The sequence below is a fragment of the Seriola lalandi genome, unplaced genomic scaffold, assembly GCF_002814215.2.
Source record: "Seriola lalandi dorsalis isolate HSWRI2012SDOR001 ecotype SW California unplaced genomic scaffold, Sedor1 jcf7180002054912, whole genome shotgun sequence".
Taxonomy (NCBI): domain Eukaryota; kingdom Metazoa; phylum Chordata; class Actinopteri; order Carangiformes; family Carangidae; genus Seriola; species Seriola lalandi.
The window spans coordinates 1,072,870-1,095,520 of NW_019525464.1; the positions used below are offsets into that span (position 1 = coordinate 1,072,870).

Consider the following 22,651-nt stretch of genomic DNA (forward strand, 5'->3'; position numbering starts at 1 on the left):
TAATTTTACAAGTTACTAGTCAAAATGTGATTGAAATCTCTTGAATTTGCATTTAGTTTAGTGAGAAATGAAGTCGGACATATTGTAATGTGAATCTGGTCGAGCTGATGTGTGACGGTACATGAGGTCCACTCAGTCAGCTGATTCGACAGCAGGTGAGTGTGTCTCTGTCTGCCGATCCTCTCTGACTGACGGGGTGTGAGCCGGGGCCGACTGCTCTGTTTACCAGGGGTGGATTTGTTAACTCTGCCAGTTTCATACATCCTGGTGTACGCACACACACACATGCACACACACATATTACATAAACAGCTCTGCCTCTGCTTGTATCTTAACGTTCCTCTTCAGGTGATCTAATGGAGGCAGATTACAAGTGATGAATGTTACTGTTATTGTTGATATAATTTAAGGAGTTAACAGCAAGTGATCTAAACGGTGTCACAGAATCACTGGATTGACAAATGACAAGAAAGAAAAATCTACTATTAATAATATAATCATTGCTATTACCTTTACACAAATGGTTAGAATACTACTACTACTGCTTCTACTGTTATTATTACAAAAGGTACTTACACTTACTAGCACTCCTGCTATATTGTTACTACTACTACTACTAAATATAAAAAACACATATAATATATAAGAAGTGTAAAAATCAGCAAATAATTAATTAATAAAATACAAGATGACTAACAGGAAATAAATGTAAGTGTGTGGAGACTCTCTGGTTCATGAACTTCAGCAGGAAATCAAAGAAAAATCAACAGCTGACCATGCATCAGCCACATGCTCCCTCCGCTTTACAACTTCATTCCTCTGAACAAACAGTTGAGCCACCAATCAGCTGGGGTCGGGCTGCTAGTTCAACAGTTTGTCTTCACGTCTCGCTCTGACTCTGAGACGACACACAGACGGGATGCAGCAGAGCGCGTCCAGCTGCCAGAAGTGATGAGTGACACCGACTCCGCCGCAGGAATGGACCCCAAACTGAGGTAAGGAGACATGAAGCTCACAGCACTGATGTCGAGTTAACGGGCTCGTTTATTTTATTGACTGTAGTTGAGGTTTTTAAGTCTTTTAACCTAAAGTGAAGGTATGTTAAAAGTCTCAGTTAAGTCTCACTGTGCTCACACTCCTCATTCATTTCAATGAGACCGCTGTGTTGGAGCAGCAGAGGTTTTCGCTTTAATAAATGCAGGATTGTCTGGCAAAAAAATATGAAATCCGCTTCAACTTTTGCTGCAAATTCAGTGTCATCTGGCAGGACACTACAGTGGCCAATCAAATGCGTGCATCCATGTCAATCCATGGCTGAAAATAGTCCCCAACAAATGCACTTCTTTCTGCAGTTTGAGTAATGTTTGTTGAAAGTTACAGCTGTTTTAGGACGTTACTGAGCCTTTTTAAAGCTCTAAACAATTTATGTAAACTATTTTTAAGTTGTGTCTTTAATAGGAACCAGTCGGCTGAGCGCCACAGACAGAGTGAAAGTTTAGAGAGACACTAATCCATTGTTGGTTTTAGTCTTTAATGGGATTTTCTGACAATAACAAAAACACAGAATATCACCAGATTTATCCTTTTAACTTGTGCTGCCTATTGTGTATTATTGTGCATTAATATTAATTAATATATAAGGTAGACTAAATATAAGTGAAAAGGGAAAGGGTAGATTTTAATGGTAGAAAGCCACAGAGCAACCGAGGAGCCTGACGCTAGAAGGTAAATAAAACATTAATTTATTACAAAATAAAACAAGTAAAATGCAAATATAAAATGGGTCCTAAAATGTCCCTTAATAAACAAAATAATAATATAAATTACAAAAAGTATTATGGGGATTGACCACTGGCCCACAGTAATTTGTCAAAACACAAACACCCCGTCCTTCACCGACAAACCACAACGACCAATTTGTGTCGCAAAAGCAGTAAAAAAAAATAAAAAAACAAACAAACAATATGGACGACGTCAAAGTAATTTCCTGATTATTTGAGAGCTCTTTTGTTCATTGTTATTCTGGAAACAGAGTCAGAGATGTCGTAGTTCACTACAGAACAGAAGGTTTATTAGATGTGATCTGATGCACTTCAGCCTTGTGGGTGTGATGTTTGCCGACTAGACAGATAATATTCACTGTTAGTGGTTCACCAGTGAGAAGCTTTGATGCAGTACATTCATAGAATAAGGGATCAGTGGATACTGGAGGAATGTGTACTTTAAACTTATGCAATAATTTATTGTAAAGGTAATAAGTTACAAACGAGCAGTGGTGTTTGCCGCAAGTAGCTGTCCAAGATGGCGGACCTGTTCGCAGACATCGGGCAATGACCGATCCATCTTTATCTTTATTCCACTCTGGTGTCTGATTGGTTGAAAGCAATGTCTGACGAAAGGGAAGAGCTCAGCCAGGTGCAGCTATTTAGTTTTAACATCAAACAACTTAACACTGATGAGAAGAGAAAGCTAATTGGTCGTTCCATTGCAACATCAGCGTGCAGCTGTGGAGCTACGCCCTCCGCCATTTTGGACTAAAATCTATCAAACCTATTAAAGAACCTTATGACAAAGTTTGAACTGACCAGAGTTTAAAATATTGTAACACAGAACCAAAGGAAGCATTTCCTGAGAAAAAGTGTGTGTGCTTGCTGAAAGCAAATCGCTGGTGATTGGCATGTAATACTTTATGCTTTACTGTATGTTGTGGCTCCATGTTTGAGGAGGAGGTTCCTGCATTATTGAGATGTAGATCATTCTGACTGTTGGAAAACACTGGTGTGAACTTCTTTTTGATACATGAGTAGCTCTTAAATGGAGCAAGGAGGGCAGGTCCCTTTTTTTTTTTTTTTACCTTAACCACAAACTAACACAACACTGTCAAGAAACTGAACCACTGGAACCACAGCTGGTTAAACATGGAGAGAGATAGGAGGAACATATTTTCTTTAGAGCGAAGAGGAAGGAGCTGAGCTCGGCAGTCAGGTTTAATCCACGAGTGCAGAGGTATTTAAAGCCGAGACTGGACATGAGGTCGTGTGGAGAGTGAGGTTATTTGTGAGGAGCTGAAGGATGTTTGGATAAGTCTTTATTTACAGTCATGTCAAATGATAAAGGGACTTCGAGAGAAGAAAAGGCTGTAAAGACTGAACAAACTGAGTTGAGCAGAGGAGATAATTAGTTGCTGGAAATTGGCCAAGGCTATTAATCCTAAAAACAGGGGATGGTAGTGCGCTGTGTTATTCAGCTTTGGTCAGGAGAGAAACCATGTCGTAGCATCAGCAGAGAGAGAGAGAGAGAGAGAGAGAGAGAGAGAGAGAGAGAGAGAGAGAGAGAAGGTGAATAATGCCAGAAAAGCAGAAAGGTTTAATTCATTGAAGTGGAAGCGAAGGATGCGGGATGGATCTGTTTGAGAGTCCTGCAACCCAGCGGCGGTGAGCAGCTTCACTTTACAGCATTGCCTTTTTTAACATGTTGTTCCATTTGGCAAATTTATAGAAGCTGATGACAGAGAGTGATTAACACTGCTCTCAGATCAGTGTCGTCATATTCATAAAGAAAATGTACCCGTAGGGATGAATTGAGAAAAATCTGTATTCTCCGACAGGAATTTATGGACAATACTAACTGTTCCTGCACAATTTTATTCAAGTCTTCCATGGTTTAAAACCCCGAGTATTTTAATGCTATATATTTGAGCAAATACCTCAAGTGATTTTTATGCAGGTACATTTCCTTTTATGAAATGTTGAATGCATTTTATTTCAGGAAAATCTAAACTCAAAATGCTTATTGCAATAATTTATAGATACACAATCAGTTAAACTGGTGAAACAGGTTATATATAATCAGATGATCGAGTTTTCTTATTCTGTTAATTTTCTAGTTTTACACTACAGTGATGTAGATATATTATAGCTATAGTACAGATCTGTTCTTCATTCGAACTGCCAACACTGGTTGATTGAAATGTTCCATATGTAGGACTTTTAATCACCACTAGGGGGCAGACATTGTTGATGTGCAGGAATCACGGGCACAACAATGTGTGTTTCTGTGTCTTTTTGTCTTTTTTTCCTGCGATTTACAGACTGAAAAATGATGAGCAGAACACAAAACACATTTCAGGCTTGAGAGAAAAATGATTACAAATTTTTGTTTTTGATCTCCTGTAAAATTACGTAAGAAGCTTTGACTGCCTCTGTGAGTCAGCCAACAGGGCAGGCAGTGAGGACTGAGTTACCCACAACACTGGGTGTGTGTTCAATTTGTTATTTTATGGAAAATTAAAACAAACAGAGTCATAATACTAAATATTTGTCAATGACTCACTAACGTCAACATCAGCAGACACTTGGTATCGTCTGGCTCTCGCTGGTTTTAGGGCGGGGGGTGGGGGGTGGGGCTTCCCTTTCGTCTTCAGCAAATAATAATCATGCAACATTTGATTGATGCAGTATGGATGTGTAAACCCTCAAACACATTTAAAGCTAAGTCAGCTTTTTGTGCAGCTATGCTAATACTAACTGGCTGCACTGCGGTAACATGCAGTATGTCACAGGTAGCAGGAAGTAAGAGTTAGAGACTGAAAGTTTTCCTCTTCCTCCTCTGTGAGCAGTAAGGCCAAGCTGATGTTTGGCCTGAAAATCAAGAAGAAGAAGAAGAAGAAGAAGGTCAACACAGACCTGGTCCTGGCAAACAAGGGAGCTGTGGGTAAGGCCCGGAAAACAAACAAAGACACACACACACACACACACACACACACACACACACACTTCCTTATCTTACTACAATGACATAATGCATCCCAAGCCCCTTACCCCAACCTGAACTGTAACAATCTCATAGAGCCATCTAAAGCATTTTGGTCCCTATAAAGTAAAACAACACACACACACACACACACACACAAAAATCTCACAATCTTGGCTGGATATACTGTGTACAGTAGAACACTTATCCCTGTCATATCAGTGTGGGCGAGACAAACCCTTGTCAAACAGTCACATGTTGAATTCTGGAGTGAGAGTGTGTACAGCCACAGTCGTTATGGGTAATTTAAGGTTTCAGGGTCAGAGATCATCAGGCATCACAGACTCTGTTTAACCAGTGTGCTAAAATAGGTTTTCTAGAGTTTTCTTCTGTGGTTTTAAATGCGTCTGCACCTAACAGGATGTAGGAGCAGGATTAATCAGTATCGACTCAATCTGACAACAATATTAACATATTAGACAAATAACACTCATGCCACAAACCTAATTTTTGAGACACCAATATCATGTTATGTTGTTAGTGCTAGTCAACTTAAAGGATGGCTGCTAGCCCAGATTTCTCATTGTTTCTTATCAGGAAAATCTTCAACTTCATTCAGCTTTTCTAGTAACAGGAAGCTCAAACAGTGAGATTAATTAAATAGGTCTTTATATAAGTTTTATTGACTTAATTTCCCCTTGTGCAAAATAAGGTTAATCCACGTGTGTGTGTGTATTTCTGTATGTATGTCTGCAGACAGTGAAGCAGATGTGCCGTCAGAAGAGTCTCCCCTGCTGGAAGGAGAAAACACTGAGGATCAAGCAGGAAGCTCTGCAGTCAGAACCAGAATAATACCACACAACAAGAGGTGTGAGATGTTTTTTGCTCACTACACAACAGTTGTATACAGGTTTAAATGTTTAAAAACATCTCCCGACATGCTGACAAAAAAAGCATAAATTCAAATACAATAAACCTGATGTTTGGAACGGAAAACCCTGTCAGTCTCGGGTCCCGCCTGACAATGTGAAAGGTCCTAAAGGACCTTGAATCAACATTTCAAAAGGTGACAGTATATTCAGAAATGATCCACCTGAATAAGAGTAAAATATTATTTTGCTTAGTAAAGTTCAACGTCACCCACTCTGTAAATCCCAGACAGATGAAATCATGTTCACTTTGGCCAGTTTTGGAAAATAGGATCACAAGGGAAAAAGTGGTTACTGTAGATATTCCTTGTTGATGCATATTGTTGTGATACAATGCAAGGTGCATGCACATTTAAAGAAAACTAGAGATTTATTTGCCAAATGCTTCCAGTCATAGTCTAAGAATATACTATTCACTGCTGCCAGTTTTCATATTAAATTCATCTGGTGTTGAAGCAGAATTTTACACCTTTACTTGGTACATTCATAGTAATCATTTCTTCATCTTGGCGAGTTTTGTGTGTGTTGGTGGTTTTTAATGTGGATTACAGGTTATTGTATATTTGCAACAGCTAATTGATCGTAAATAACTGTTTATTATTATAATTTTTGTATCCACACATCTCTGTGTTGCTGTGTTTGATAATGACCTGTGCAGTAAAACTTCGACAGGTCCAAACTGAAAACTCGCGTCCAGGAGAGTGAATGGAAACCACAGAGCTTCCAGGTAACATCATACAGAACTCACATCAATGGACCATATTTATAAATGTACGTAAGCAATTATCAAGGGATAATCAAAAAAAAATTTAAATAATAAGAGAAAACAAAATTAAACGCAACACAACTGACCATTTTAATGCATAAAGACAAAAACGGAAAGGACAAAATATCGCGCATTTATAATGTATACTTATCTAATGAAAGAAACAATTAAAAAATGTTTTTGTATGGAAGAAAATATGTACAATATAACAGCAGTAGTCTTTTTTAGGCCTATTTGGAACTAAATGTTGACAAAACCTTTCTCATGTGTGCAGTGAGATATTTTTTGTCCGTCTCACAGATTTCCATTAACATCACTGAGGCCAGGCAGCTGGTGGGGGAGAACATTGACCCCAGTGTGGTGATCGAGATCGGTGATGAGAAGAAACAGACGTCAGTCAAAGAAGGAACCAACGCTCCTTTTTACAATGAGGTCGGAAAAAATTAGGATGGCTCAGTGACTTGTCTTACAAAAACGTCTTAATGTATGTGTATAATATGAGTTTGCTAACTGCTCTCCTGCTCTCTTTCCTTTAGTATTTCGTGTTTGACTTCTTCGCCCACAAAGAGGTCTTCTTCGACAAAGTTATCAAGCTCACAGTGAGTAAAAAGAGTAGATGAGTGGTTTAAAAAAATGGCCATTACTGACAGGTTTAATTTCTGTCAGAATCTTTTACTTATTTACTTTTTCTCTCTGCAGGTGATGCACTCTAAGATGCTGCGGAGTTTCTGTATCGGCTCCTTTAAGCTGGATGTGTGGACAGTCTACAAACAGCCAGGTAACGACGCTCTACCGAACGTGTCATGGTGCATGAATTACTTCTGTGACTTCAGTTTGTGGTGATGGCTCTTTCTTTTTCCCCCAGGTCACCAGTTTGTCAATAAGTGGGCCATGCTGACCAATCCTGGTGACATCAGCACTGGGGTCAAAGGTTATGTCAAGTGTGACATCAGCGTCTCAGCAAAAGGAGACTCCGTGCAACCCGGTCCAAAAACGAGTGATGCTGAAGAGCAGATAGATAAGTATGACGCCTTTCTTTTTTCTAAACGTTGTTTTGGAGTATTCCTACATGTATACAATACATCCTTTAATCATGTGTTAACAGAACTCATTATGCTTTTTAAATTGTATTGATTTGTCTTCTTTCTAAGGGTGCCAAAGATATAAGGGTCGAATTTGAGATGTTGAATTGCATCTCTTCATACGCAGATGACACTCTGCTGTTTTTATATAACATTTGACCAATCAAGGATGTATTTTATACATTTAGACCTGTAGCCTTGCTGTAATTAGCTTCCTCACTGATTCGACTGGGATGTAATATTATTAATATTTGTCTGTTGCTGTGTGACGTCCTTTTCCTCAGGAACCTGCTGATACCAGAGGGTTTTCCCTCCGAACGACCCTGGGCCCGTTTCTGTGTGAAGGTGTATCGCGCTGAAGGTCTTCCCCGGAACAACTCCAGCATCATGGCCAACGTCACCAAGGCCTTCATAGGAGACAACACGGCACTCATAGACCCATACGTAGTGGTCAGCTTCTTCAAACAAGTGGTAGGTTGAATATCAACAACTATATGATGATTTTTTAATTTTTTTTTTTATTATACATCCATCGAAGATGTAGGTTTAAAAGTAAAATAAAGTTTAATACGGATGTTCTTGTTGGGGAGAAGAGGCTCAGAGTTGTACATGAGTTCTAATACAGAGGTGTAGTTGCCTTTTAAAGTTAAATTAAAGTCTAAAAGAAGTCTCCTTACCTCACCTCTCAGGGTCGCACATCCACTCAGAAGTCCACAGCAGACCCGGTGTGGAACGAGCAGATTGTCTTCACGGAGATGTTTCCTCCTCTGTGTCAGAGACTGAAGATCCAGGTCTGAACGTTATTACGTGGGAGGGGCAGGGCCGACACCTAAGAATACATAATATTCAAATGTATGATTACATTATACACTGTGTAAATGTCCCAGGACTCTGGCTTGTCTCTCCTCATAGGTCTGGGATGAGGGAAGCATGAGTGATGTTGCCATAGGAACCCATTACTTTGACCTGAGACGCATCTCCAACGAACAGGATGGTGACAGAGGTAAGGAGATGTGAAGGGTCAGGGATGAGGAACAGAGAAAAAGTAATGAAGGAAAGGAAGGTGAGAAGAAAGGAGAAGACAGGGATCATATTGTCGGGATTGTCTCTCCATCTTATTCCCTCCCTCTCTCTCTCTCTCTCTCTTTCTCCAGGGTTTTTACCAACCTTCGGTCCCGCTTGGATCAACATTTATGGCTCGGCCCGAAACTTTTCATTAGGCGACGACACTGTGGAGCTGAACGAGGGCATCGGAGAGGGCGTGTCATACAGGTCAGTGTTTAAAGATGAGCATCATTCAAACATTTTTATAATGACAAAAATGAACAAAAACCTTGCCGACAACAACATCTGTCCAAACCTCGCTGGTGTTAGGGGGCGGGTCTACATGGAGCTGGCAGTGGAGATCCTATCAGGAGGGACGGGTTCGGAGTCCAAACTCATTCGAATGATCAAGCCCGCGAAGGACACTAAAGCAGGAAAGGCCGGAGGGAAGGATGGGAAGACTGCTGCAGGAGGAGGAGCGGGAGGAGCAGCAGGAGGAGCCGCTGATGACGACAAAGGGAAAGCTTTGGCTGCAGAGGTCCTGCCTGTAGAATCTCCCTCTGTGGTAAGAAATGTTCTCCCAACATGGGGAGGCCACAGCTGCTACAAATACTGCAGTTACCCATGAGTCTTTGCTGTTTTCTGCGTCCAGCTGGATGCCGACAAGGAGACCTTCCTGCTGTTTGGTGTTTTGTTTGAAGCCGCCGTGATTGACAGAAAGATTGGAGACAAACCAATCAGCTTCGAGTTCTCCCTGGGTGAGTCACCGAGTCCCTGATGCTGTCACTAGAAACTCAGCACACATTAACTTAACGAAACTACCGTTTGAGGAGTGTGTTTATGATACATAAAGAAACCTTCTTCTGTTTTCATCTCCTCCCTCAGGTAACTACGGTAACACCTTAGAGCCGACGGGCCAGCCCAGCCACAGCGCCAGTCCTGCTGTCCCTCGGAGGAGAAGAGCACTGGACGTCCCAGAAAGCAGTGACATCCTCGGCTCCTCCCCTCTCAGCTCCCCCCCGAACTCCCCGTCTTCCCCCCTCCTACCCAGAGACCTTCAGGACACCGCCTCCAAGTCCACCACCTGTCCTGAAAAACCGCTCATCGTCGAAGGAAACAGGTTTAGTCACATCGGCATTTTATAAAAGAGATTAGAGGACATCTGCCATTAAAGTAAATGTAGATATTTAAAGTTGTTGAATCAAACATTGTGTGTGTGTGTGTGTGTGTGTGTGTATATATATATTTAGGCACTACATGCATCTGCCCCTGGAGAAGCAGAAGCCGTGTATTAATGTGCTGAGTTACTGGGAGGACAGAGCTTACAGACTCTACAACTCGAATATGCTGGAGAGCATAGCTGTTCTGTTTGTATGTACACACACACACACACACACACACACACACACACACACACAAACTAGCACAATCTCATGACAGAAGTGACAATTACAAACCCTGAAAGCAGCTGTGGTATCTGTGGTTTTCTTCTGTCTTAGGAAGAGGGCGTGGCCATTGCAGCAGAGCTACACAGGAAGTCAGATCCTGGGGCGGAGAATATGCTCAAAACCATCCTTAAAGAATTCTGTATGGATGCCAGGTATTCAGATCTAATCCCAGTGTGACTTACTTTAAATATTAATCCAAATACTTTATCCAAATTAAATGTTAAATGACAAACATGAGCAATTTGTAATGTTTTATAGAAATTGAATTTCCAGTTTCCTACCCACTGTGTATGTTGTCAAATATGTAGTGTGTTGTTTTCTGCAGGAGTTTCATAGCAGCAGCAGAGGCCAAGCTGAAGGCGGAGCTAAAGTCCAGTTACCTGACACAGCTGGACAAGAAACGCCTCACCATGTGTACACAGGAGCTGGTGGGAAACACACAATCACACACACGCGCACACACACACACACACACACACACACACATTTTTAGCGTCACAGTGCAGTTCTTCATTTAAACTGCCAATGTCGGTTGAGGCGACAAATGTGTGATGTTTTACAAATAATGTTTCATATGTAGGACCTTTAATCAGTGTGTGTGTGTGCATGTGTGTGTGTGTGTGTGTGTGTGTGTGTCTGTCTGTCTGTGTTGCAGGATGGTATGATAGAAGAGGCCCAGTCTTTGGGAGAAAGGAAGAGAAAAGCTGGTGGAGTGAAAGAAATGCTGCTGGACGCAACAAAACTCACACAAAGACTACGCTTTCTTGTGCAGGAGGTACGAGACTCACGTGTGTGTGTGTGTGTGTGTGTGTGTGTGTGTGTGTGTGTGTGTGTGTGTGTGTGTGTGTGTGTGTGTTTGTGTCTGTTTTATGTACATTGCATTATGTTTTCTTTATTTACCTTGTACATCTTAACCTTTCTCATACACACATGCCCCCCCCACCACCCACCCACACACACACTGCAGCCCCAGCACACAGTACCTGACGTGTTTGTGTGGTTGCTAAGCAATAACAAGCGTGTTGCGTACGCCCGGGTCCGAGCCAGAGACCTGCTGTTCTCCAGCAGCCAGGAGGCCCGAGGGATCCACTGCGGCAAGATAATAACACTGTTCCTGAAGGTGAACACCTACACACAACTTATAACATCACTATTTTAACAACATAGGCTGGCAGGCAGAGAAAAACAGATATGTGTGTGTGTGTGTGTGTGTGTGTGTGTGTGTGTGTGTGTGTGTGTGTGCGCGCTTGTTGCAGCCTCCAGGGAAGCGTGTTGCCGGCTTGTCAGTCCAAGCAAAGCTGGATGTGTATCTGTGGTTTGGAACCTGTTCAGACTCCCGCCACATGCTGGACGACCTGCCTGCAGGATTCACTCCGACCAGAGGGGGCGCTGATTCCAACAGCCCTCCCACACACCTGCTCTGCACAGGTGAGGAAGAAACTACACGTACAAGTTGTTGGCTTCAGAAATCAGTCAACACTGAAGGAAGTTGTCAAAATAATTATCAATTATAATTATCATATTACTTTTATCTTAAGAATCACTCATGTTGATGTTCAGATACATTTTGGTTTAGTTAATCATATATATAAACGTTGTGTGTGTGTGTGTGTGTGTGTGTGTGTGTGTGTGTGTGTGTGTGTGTCTCCAGAGCAGCATCGGTTCCAGCTGAGGTGCCACATGTATCAGGCTCGTGGTCTGATCGCTGCCGACAGCTCCGGCCTGTCCGACCCTTTCGCTCGCGTCACCTACCTGTCACACAGCCAAACCACCAATGTAAGTGTGAAGTGTGTGAACCATAAAATCAAACTTATATTGAAATAATATATGCAACAAATTCACAGTCCCATATTGAATAAAGGTCTCTGTCCATGTGTAGTGTGATTATAGATCAGGTCTAGGTTCTATATTAATACTGTGAAAGTACCAGTCCACAGGCCGTCAGGACTTCTGGAACTTTGTGATGTCACAACAAAGCAGTCACCAAGCCCCGCCCACCTGGACCCACCATCCAAACCTTGCAGAATTTGGTTTCTCTGAGTGTTTTTACCTGAAATCTGTTTTTATTTTTTATTGGATCACTCAGAAAACAGTCAGCCAATCAGAAGAGAGGCTCAGAGCCTCCTCTCTTCTGATTGGCTCACCGACCTGTTGTTACTAGAGCTCCAGAGAGAAGCCTGAGAGAGGAGATGTAAAACTACACTGAGATGGTTTTTGGTTCTTAAAACCACAAATATATCTTCTTATGGATCAACACTTCAAAATAAAACACAGGAGAAGAAGAAAATATGGGACCTTTTAAATTTTCATGGACTCGTGACCTGAGTTGGTGCTGTCCAGGTCTGATTTGTCTATTTGTGTCTTCATGTTGTGTGTGTGTGTGTGTGTGTGTGTGTGTGTGTGTGTGTGTGTGTCTGTGTGTGTGCGCTGTTGTCAGATTATCAGTCAGACTCTCAGTCCTACATGGAACCAGTGTTTGCCGATGGGTCGTCTGCTGCTGAGTGGAGATCTGCAGTACATCCAGCAGGAGCCGCCACGCATCCTCATCGAGGTGTACGACGACGACGCACTGGTACTGTGAGATGTAGAAAGACTGACAGATTAATCAAGTCATGGTTTAATATCTGTTTAAGCCATAACATATGATCTCTGGCCTCGCCCTGTCCCCCCCACCATGTGCAGGGCAAGGCAGAGTACCTGGGAGCCACAGTAGCAGTGCCTGAGGTTCGGTTGTCCTCTGACAGCTACTCGCCTCCAACACTGCAATACAGCCCCCTGCACTGCGGCAGCCAGCCAGGAGGAGACCTGCTGGCTGCATTTGAACTGCTGCAGGTCGGTCACACATTCAGTTTCCGTCATAATAATGCCGAATGAAACCGTAATGAAGAACTGAGAATGTTTCCTTGTGTAGATCCCAGAGTCTGGAGAGCAGAATCTGCCGCCGCTGGAGGAAGAGGAAGGAGGCATCTACACGGTTCCTGCCAACATCAGACCCGTCCTCAGCACCTACAGGCTGGAGGTTTGGCTGCCTGCATGTGTAGGATGACAATGTTTATGGTCTTGTGTAAAAAGATAAAGCTGGCATTAATCTATATTTGTCTTTTTTTTTTTTTTCATCTCCACCAGGTTTTATTCTGGGGCCTGAGGGAGCTGAAGAAGGTTCAGCTCCTGTCTGTCGATCGCCCACAGGTACATAAACACAAGTGACATGAACAAGCTCTGTCCGATTTCAGGGTTTTACGTCCTCTGTTTGAACCTCACAACTATTGATGGAGGTCCTTTTTTTGTGATGGTGTTTTGCTTTTGAAGAGAATTTGTGTCACTGACGTATTTCCATATTTATGGGTGTGTTATGTTGTGTCTTTTTGACTGCAGGACTAAAACATAGTGTCAGTTTTATTTACAAAGCCCAATATGAAAACATTTTAACAGGGAAAAAGATCCTCTATAGTGATGAGTTGGATGTAACTGATCAACGCCATTTGAAATAACAATATTTTGCCACTTTTTTTTTTTTTTTTAAACAAAAGCACAATAGACATGATAAAAAAACAGCTGGTAAAACATTCAACCAATTAAATAATGAAACTCTATTTTTCGCTCTCTAGGTCTTTATTGAGTGTGCAGGTAAAACTTTGCGTTCCTCCGTCATTCAGAAGTACAAGTCCAACCCAAACTTCAGTACGCTGGTTGATGCCATAGAGCTGGTAAGACCATTACAACACGTGTAACATATTATAACATGTACAATGGAAAAACATCCTGAAAGCAGCAAATTCTTTTAGTGGCGGCAACTGAGACGTATATGCTGTGTTGACAAAACTATGTGGACCCCCACCTGCATACATACAATGATATTTTAGATAAAAGAGACGACAGCTATGGAGAAACCGTTTCCTGCTTCACCATGACAAAGTCAGGTCTGGGAAGAATTGACCAAAATCTTGAAAAATGTTAAAGTGTCCACATACTTTTGGAAACCAGCGCACTATGTAACCGTGGTGTCCCCGGATGGAGTTTGGCTGTCTGTTAGCTAATTCACAGAGAAGCTGTTGAACCTGTTTTGCTGTCCTGTAGGAGTTACCAGAGAACGAACACCTCCACCCTCCTCTCAGTATCACTGTCGTGGACTGGCGGGCCTTCGGTCGCAGCACGCTGGTCGGGAACCACATCATCAACAACCTCAAGGCCTTCAAATACACTCCGCCTCCGGCCCTGCCTGCTCCCGTACAGACACACCCACCACCCAAAGTCACATACACCGCTGAACCTGCACCGACGCCAGAGCCGCAGAGCGCTGAGGGTAAGAACAGCTGCACAAGCACGTTAATACCATAGATCTGTGACAATGACTGACAGAGAACATCTGATAACATCAACAACAACAAACTCCACTGGGCCCTTTAATCAGTGTCTAAAACTATGTCCTGTAGCTCCTCTTGCATTGGACCTGGAAAGTCATGGAAAAGTGATTTTGATGTTTAAGGTGTATGAACCCTCTGTCTCTGTCTCTATAGGACAGCCACAGCATGCTGGAGAGACCAGCTCCACTGTGGCACTAACAAATCAGGATTTCCTTATCACTATTGATGATGAAGCCCCGCCTCCAGCCCCGCCCACTCCTAAGCAAGAACCCAGGAAGAAAAAGGTGAAAGTTACCGCATGTGTACACGGAACAAGATAAGTGACTCACACATACCACCGTCTGAATATCGTTTGCATGTTTTGTATTTTTTAAATCCAGGAGAGCGGCATGAGGAGCACCCACCGATCCACCAAGCGGAGGAGGCGGACCATCGCTGACGAATCGGCAGAGTGTGTCATCGACTGGTGGTCCAAATACTACGCGTCTGTAGAGAAGCAGGTGGCTCTGGTTGTTGAGCTTTGTTGCAAAAACGCAGAAAAAATGTGAATACTTCATCAAATCACATGCATACTTTTTGTGTTCCAGGTCAAACAGAGGGACGGCTCCCCGTTCCCCCAGGTCTTTGAAAAAGGTAAGAACTCTTCTGTCGTGTCTGTCATGTCTGATGTCAACAGTCCAGATTAGAGGGCTGTACTGGACTACTTCCTGGGATGTGATTGAGTTTTTCATTACGTGCTCATAACACATTATTTTGCCCCTTTAGTTTCATCTTGATGGATGCCCCTTATACTTTTTTGTAATCCTCACTCTTAGCTCGCAGTATGTCCACACTAAGTCGTGGTGGCGCAGTCTTATGTCCACACTGTTTTTCAAACCACAGTCGCAGCAGCGGATAAAACAGAAAACATCAGCCTTGTATTTTAGTGCGGTATGGGGAAAAGTGAGCTTCATCAGTTACATACAGTCAAGGAGACGAACCCTCTCTGTGATTGATCACATAGCTGTTGTCATTAAAGGGGAATTCCACCAATTTTACACATATCAAATAGTTACTTATCAAGAAGTTATACAAAGCCTGCTGAGGTCTGATACGTTGCCTCAAGTGATGTCACTGGAGTCAGCATCTGTCGGTTTAGACGATGAAAAGAAAATCTGGTGTTGGGAAAAGATCTGACCTCTGCAGTCTCCAGGCTACATTAGCCACTACTAGCAGAACATATCCAAATCGCTGACCAAACTGTTGCATTGTGGGTAATGTAAGTGGCAGGTTTTGACAAGGAGGAAAAGAAAAAAGATGCTGCATCCGTTTCGATTTCTGTGTTGTATTCATGCTTATTATATCAGACATAAAATAACGTTGTGAATGATGTCATGGTGCAGCAGCACAGGGGTCACTCTTCAGTCTATTAACAGGTAGTATATGACACAGTCATCACGTGTCACAACTGATGCTGTGAACTTAGATCTTTAATAGGAGTGTGAGTAAAGCGGTTTTTACAAAGGGTCACCCACAAACACATTATTGTGTATTGCAGCTTCGCCGTTCCACAGTTTGCTCAGCGATGGAATAGACTCTCTGGGTAAGGACAAAGACTGAGAGAAGTTGTGCAATTAAAGGCAATGGAGTTAACTTTGTTTTAACTTCCCTGGAGAAAATCTTTTGCTTGGCCTGAGTAAATCTTACCGGTTTCTGTTGTACAACCGTGTGGACAGATGTTTGCAGCTCTGTTTTTGGCTGATTTAAGATGTTACACTGGATGTTTGGTCCTGTCACTGCTTGATCTGCCACTGTTACCCTGCAGCTTCTGCTCTTTAAGGATACTTTTAGCAGGGGACTCAGTTGTGGTGGCTTAGTATGATGCTTTTTATTGTTGAGGTGTTGTTCATTTTTATACAATAACAGGATTTTTTTTCAGCTTTTTGTTCTGGTGGAGATGAAGGGGGCTTGGTTTAAATTGCAGACATCACTTGTATGTTTCTGAGCGACACTTTGGAGATTCTTAAGTAAAAAAAAAAAAACTGACTGAATCTAATCTTTTCCTGCTGTTGAACACTGTCATCACTGTGCAAATAAAGGTAGTAGTGTTCCTTGTGTCTCCACTGAACATATATGTCGTTTGCTCCTTCAGTCAGCTCCCACTCGGACGGAGACAAGAAGAAAAAGCAGAAAGGAAAAGGAACTCTGGAGCCGAATGTTGGTCTGGCCACTAAACTAGCCACACTCAAGGTACTTTGTTCACTCACAGTGCCGGTCCAATAAGATCACAGCTTTTATTATCAAGTCAGATGTTTGCAAAGTCACTCTGCATTTGATGAATTCATAAATGGACAGCCACTGGCTTACTGAAGATCATGGGTGTGTGGTTCTCCTTCCTGCATATGTTGTCTATTTACTATGTATTAGATTAAAGATGTTGCTGTAATATGTCAGAAAAGTTTAGCGGAGTGATGCCGACAACCTCCTGCTTCCTGCAGCTGTACAACAGGGAGCTGGAGGCGGAGTTCGGGCCGTTCGATGACTGGGTGAACACCTACGAGCTGTTTAGAGGGAAAGCCGGTGAGGAAGATGGGCCGAGTGATGAGAGGTTTGTCGGCAAATTTAAGGTGAGACAGTTTAGTTGAATGTCACCTGTTGGAAACCAGAGACACACCTTCACTATTGAACTGTTTCACTCTGTGCTTACGCTTCTGCGCAGGGGAGATTCTGCCTGTACAAGCTTACCGAGGACGAGGCAGAGGACTGGGATGAAACCGCAGACACGGGACACTTCAAAGTCAGCAGAGGAATCCCTCCCAACGGCCCGGTCCAAGTCCTCATACGGGTTTACATAGTCTCTGTGAGTCCTGCTATGTTCTGGACCTTGTTTTTAAATATTCAGTCAGGTTTCACGTTTTCTTTGTGTGATGTTATAAATGATGTCCACACCTCTCTCCCCAGGCGTCCAACCTGCACCCAGCTGACTCGGATGGGAAGGCGGACCCCTACATTGTGGTTCGCCTCGGCAAAAATGAAATCAAAGACAGAGACAACTACATTCCTAAACAGCTCAATCCCGTGTTTGGAAGGTAAAGAACTGTTGACTACATCCCCTAAATATCTGATCCTCATGTTCCCTACACACAACTTCTCAAGCCCGTTCTCCTTCTTCCAGGTCTTTTGAGATGCAGGCGACCTTCCCTCAGGAGTCTCTGCTGTCAGTGCTGATCTACGACTACGACCTGGTGGGAGGGGACGACCTGATCGGAGAGACTCGCATTGACCTGGAGAACCGGTTCTACAGCCGACACAGAGCCACCTGCGGACTCCCCACCGAGTACAGTCTGTACGTGAGTTTCCATTTGGTTCATGTAGGAACCATCTTGCTCTTATTTGAAAAGACTGTTAAAACCTGTGTCTGCTGTCTGTGTGTCAGTGATGGTTATAATGCCTGGAGAGACTGTCTGAAGCCGTCGGAGCTGTTGTCTAAGCTTTGCAGAGAAAACGGATTGGACGGTCCTCATTTCAGACCAGGACGCATCACTGTGGCAGAAAAAGTCTTCACTGGCAAAACACTCTTCATGCATGAAGGTAAACTGGACAAAGTAAGCACTGCTCAGGTTTGGGGTTAACTGTAGCTTCCTCTGTCTTTATATGACAAAATGGGCAAAGATCAAGGGTCATATTTGTCCCTTCTGTTTTAGCTGGCTTCATCAGTATTTGTTTCATTTCTTGGACATAATAGGGAATTAATTATCAAACAATAACATGTTGGTCACGTCTCACATGCCGATGTACCTCATTGTTGTGTGGCCACAAGTGTGTTAAAGTGCTTTAGTTGTATAAGGTTTAAGTCACACTTGGATCCTGAGTGTAAATGGTGCAGACAATGTGCTCATTTTTCATCTTCATGTTAGCATTTGTGTGTGTGTGTGTGTGTGTGTGTGTGTGTCTCTCTCATCAATGATGATGTTGTGTGCACATGTCCCAGACCAGCCGGTGGAGTCCTATGAGCACTTGTCTCTGAAGATCCTGCACCGCTGGGCAGAGATGCCAGATGTGGGATGTAAGCTGGTACCAGAACACATCGAGACCAGAACTCTGTTCCACAAGGCCCGGCCCGGCATGGACCAGGTAGGATGTAACTTGACTAACTAACTGAGCATGTGGATCTCTGCATGGAACATGTAATCAACCAGGCTATTTTGATATTAAAATAAGACAATAGTTGAAATGTCTGGACTATATGTGAGTATGAAAGACACACCTACCTGACTGTCTGTCCGTCTGTGTGTCTGTGAACGAGAGTAAACAAGTCTAGGCAAACTGTATGTAGAAAGACAGAGTTGCAGCTGCTGCGCACACGAGAGGCAGACAGTGTGTCCAATGCCGTTTGTTTTCTGAACCCATTCGTCTGGCTCCATCTTCACTTACCGTTTGTAAACACGGATAAAGTCGCTTTGGCGCTTCACTTCTTTCGCTCTGTCGTCAGTTCCTTCCGCACTTGCGGAGAGTTTAGTGGATGGGTGGGGCAGCGTGTCTGTGAGAGCATGTGACGCCGCCGTCTGAAAGCACGTGACTATTTATACCCGATGTTTGCGATATTTTCATTTTATACATCCCACGTGGAACAAGCTGCGATACATGGAATATATTCAATATATCGCCCACCCCTAGTTTAGTGTAACATTACCTCCGTGACTTTCAGCTGCATTTACTGTACCATTTTTCATGAAGCTCAAATTCTGCTGAAGTTGAGATCAGTAGGAGTCTGTTAAAATGTTAAGTGTCTCTCTCTCTAAGTTCTTGTCTCTCTCTTTCTCTCTCTCTGTGACTGCGTTTGTGTATGTATGTGTGTATGTATGTATGTGTGTATGTATGTATGTATGTACGTACGTATGTATGTACGTACGTACGTACGTACGTATGTATGTATGTGTGTATGTATGTATGTATGTGTGTATGTATGTACAGGGTCAGGTACAGATGTGGGTTGACTTGTTTCCCATGGATTTGCCTCATCCTGGACCTTCAGTGGACATTTCACCTCGGAAACCAAAAGGGTGAGGCTGTCTGTGTTTGTAGAAGCGTTGATAAAACAATATGTTTGGATTTTTGAAAAGGGGCAACTAACATCCACATGTGTGTGTTCAGGTACGAGCTGCGAATCATCATCTGGAACACAGAGGATGTGATTCTGGAGGACAGTAACTTCCTGACTGGTCAACAGTCCAGTGATATCTATGTCAAGGGGTAATTACAAGCTCCTTCTTTGTTCTTTGCTCAAAATCATGATATTTGGTCCAGCTCATAGTTTATTTTTTTGTTTGCTTATTACAGTAAGGTAACTTTGGAAAAATGAGTTGTTATTGTGTCAAAGTTGAAAGTGATGCCTCTCACTAGCAGAGAAAGTGAAGTGAATTTGTGGTGCAGACATGTGGCCTGAAATACTGCTGCACAAAATAATTATAGGCGGATGTGAAATTATCTGAAGAGGGGGAACTGAAATAATGGTAGAATACCATTAGACTATTTTCTTCCTCAACTGTTTATAATGTAGTTTAATTGTAAGGATTAATTATTGTTTATTGTATTATTTATTATTGTACTATTGTACATAGTTTATGCACAATATTTGACATAGCCTCCCTCTCTCTCTCTCTTTAGCTGGTTGAAAGGTTTAGAGGACGACCGACAAGAGACTGATGTTCACTACAACTCTCTGACTGGAGAAGGAAACTTCAACTGGCGCTTTGTCTTCCCCTTCAGCTACCTGCCTGCTGAAAAGGTACTGACGGATACATAAGTGAACCAAAGTCCCTACCAGCTCAGACAGATTAATTGCAGAGCAAAATAATGACATTATTCCATTTTGTGTGGATGAAACAAAGCCTATGATACATGCAGTTAGAGGATGAGTGTGAAATAAAACACTTGTTTATATTCTCTCTCTCTCTCAGGTGATAGTGGTGAGAAAAAGAGAGAACATTTTCTCTCTGGATAAAACAGAGCAGAAGCTTCCTGCCATCCTTATTCTGCAGGTCTGGGACTTTGAGACACTGTCCTCTGATGACTTCCTAGGTTTGTGTGTCACTGCTTTTTTATGAGTATCTGTGTTTCTGTATTTGTATATTTGACTGACTGACTGACTGACTGAGTGTGTGTGTGTGTGTAGGCACTGTGGAGTTGGACCTCCATGGTTTCACTCGTGGGGCAAAGACGGCCAAGTCCTGTAAGGCAGACATGTTGACGGATGGGACAGAGAAAATCTCCATATTCCAACAGAAGAGAGCGAGAGGCTGGTGGCCCTTCAGCAAATCTGGAGAGCTGACTGTACGTAAGCTCACACGCTTTACAGATTGCCAGATGTAGAGATTTTTTTCAGGTGTGTAAAGTTAGACTGACAGGTGTGTGCTATGTGTTATGAATCCATCAGGGGAAGGTGGAGGCGGAGTTTCACCTTGTAACTGCTGAGGAGGCGGAGAAAAATCCTGTCGGCAAAGCCCGCAAGGAGCCGGAGCCACTTCCAAAACCAAAGTGAGTGATTGTTTTTGGTTTTTTTAAGTTCATACTGTGATGTTTTTCTTTGTATTTTTAGCAAAAGTGAGATGATTGGCATCTAATTGTATAATAATGACATGCAATCAATAAATGCAATTACCTGCATTCATTGTTGGGCCTTGGTTATTTATCAATTAGTCGAAGGTTAGGAGTCAGTTCATTACCCAGTCTTTGGAACAAAGAAAGGTCCTTTCCAGTGTTGCAGAGGAGGCCACTGGTTTCTCCTTTGTTCTTAGCATGCAACAGCTAACCCCGGATTTCCACCGCGGAACGTCAGCGTCGCGGTTTTGCTCCGTCCTCAGCCCGGCGTCAATCCCCACCGGACGTGTTACGGCAGCGCTGCGCCTCCTTGCGAGCCAGCCGTATTCACGTGAGAATACGGAACGTACGCGAGATCGTTGCGGTTGACCAGGACAACGGTCAATTGATCAGAGTGGCGACATCAAAAACTGTCGCCACTCTGATCAATTGCCCGTTGTCCTGGTAACACTGGTAACGTTCATGAAGTAATGTTGATGTGAAGTAAGATGACGTGTGTGTTGTGTTTTATTTTGAAAGGGGGCGGAAGTGTTTTACTTTGATACTGTGTCTGACTTCCTGTCTGGTGCGATCTGCTCTGTTGAGCTTGACGCGATTTAGCAACGGGAGCGTCAAAAATAGAACTGCTACGGATTGATAGCGGTGCGGCGCGGTGAGCTGCTGCTGCGGCGCGGTGAGCCGCTGCTGGGACGCGTCGTGGCGCTTCTGGTGGAAATATTTACAATGATTAGAGTGGCAGCGTTTGGCTGCGGTGACCGCGGCGCTGACGGCCCCGGTGGAAATCAGGCGTAACTCTGCTATGGCTTCAGTAGCTGCTGAAGTGAACTTGGCTACTTACGTTGAGTGGGTGAGAGTGCTGGAGGGAGGCAGGCTTGCCAGTGAGTTGTTGTTTCTGTGGAACAAAAGACCATGTGGTCTCCGCCATTGTGAATGTAGTGAGTCCCAACATCAGCGAGAGGAAATCAGAAGAGCTTTGATTGTCTAAGCTGGGATGAATAGCATACACGGTAAGAATAGAGTCGGTCTGACGTTAGGTTCGTCGCTGTGTCGCTGTCCTTGCTCGGTGGACTCGCAGGTCTTTACCCTCGTCGGTCTTCACACGAGGACTGACGCAGGGCTGACGCTCCTGCGACACACTGCTACTCAAATAGCATAAGCATCATTGAGCACAGGTGCTCACCAATCAACTCTGATTGCACGCACCTGACTATGCTAAATACTCAGCACATACTGCACAGTTACTTTGCTTTGAAGTAGTAGCAAGGACTGTGAGCCCATCCATATTTCTTCTACATTTCTAACTAATTAAAACCACTTAATTCTCTCCCTCCTCAGTCGTCCAGACACATCCTTCTCCTGGTTCGTCAACCCATTCAAGTGTTTCTTCCACCTAGTGTGGAGAAGCTACAAGAAGTACATCATCATCGCCCTGCTCCTGCTCATCACACTGCTGTTCCTCGCCCTGCTTTTCTACACACTGCCAGGAGCCATCTCTAACAAGATAGTGGAAGGATAAATCTTTTACATAACATGTAAACTTTTCAAACTGTGAGCACTCAAAGGAGGAGTGCAAATCACTTTTTCTTCAAAGTTAGAGTGAAAGCGTCAGTTGGCTAGAGTGCGTGAAGCAGTAAAAAATAACCTTTATTTTTATTTTTAACTCGAGCTCACGGCCAAACCGTAAAAA

At 43.2% G+C, this 22,651-nt stretch overlaps 1 protein-coding gene across 1 annotated transcript; it reads left to right on the forward strand.

Annotated features, from left to right (window-relative positions):
* The first annotated feature begins 874 nt into the window (after window positions 1-874).
* On the forward strand, window positions 875-22,644 carry fer1l6 (fer-1 like family member 6). The gene is made up of 46 exons (XM_087169745.1): window positions 875-995; window positions 4,619-4,713; window positions 5,509-5,620; window positions 6,354-6,408; window positions 6,748-6,879; window positions 6,984-7,046; window positions 7,147-7,225; window positions 7,313-7,469; window positions 7,814-8,000; window positions 8,219-8,320; window positions 8,442-8,532; window positions 8,684-8,801; window positions 8,904-9,138; window positions 9,226-9,331; window positions 9,459-9,693; window positions 9,824-9,944; window positions 10,073-10,173; window positions 10,347-10,449; window positions 10,677-10,796; window positions 10,989-11,141; window positions 11,278-11,449; window positions 11,673-11,797; window positions 12,459-12,593; window positions 12,704-12,853; window positions 12,933-13,040; window positions 13,148-13,210; window positions 13,630-13,728; window positions 14,099-14,324; window positions 14,539-14,669; window positions 14,766-14,885; window positions 14,973-15,018; window positions 15,923-15,967; window positions 16,517-16,614; window positions 16,863-16,991; window positions 17,084-17,224; window positions 17,326-17,453; window positions 17,540-17,710; window positions 17,801-17,955; window positions 18,356-18,498; window positions 19,339-19,427; window positions 19,519-19,617; window positions 20,032-20,152; window positions 20,325-20,445; window positions 20,540-20,697; window positions 20,801-20,901; window positions 22,300-22,644. The coding sequence occupies exons 1-46, from the start codon at window positions 952-954 to the stop codon at window positions 22,478-22,480; spliced, it is 5,664 nt and encodes a 1,887-aa protein (XP_087025871.1). The 5' UTR covers window positions 875-951; the 3' UTR covers window positions 22,481-22,644.
* The last annotated feature ends 7 nt before the right edge of the window (window positions 22,645-22,651 follow it).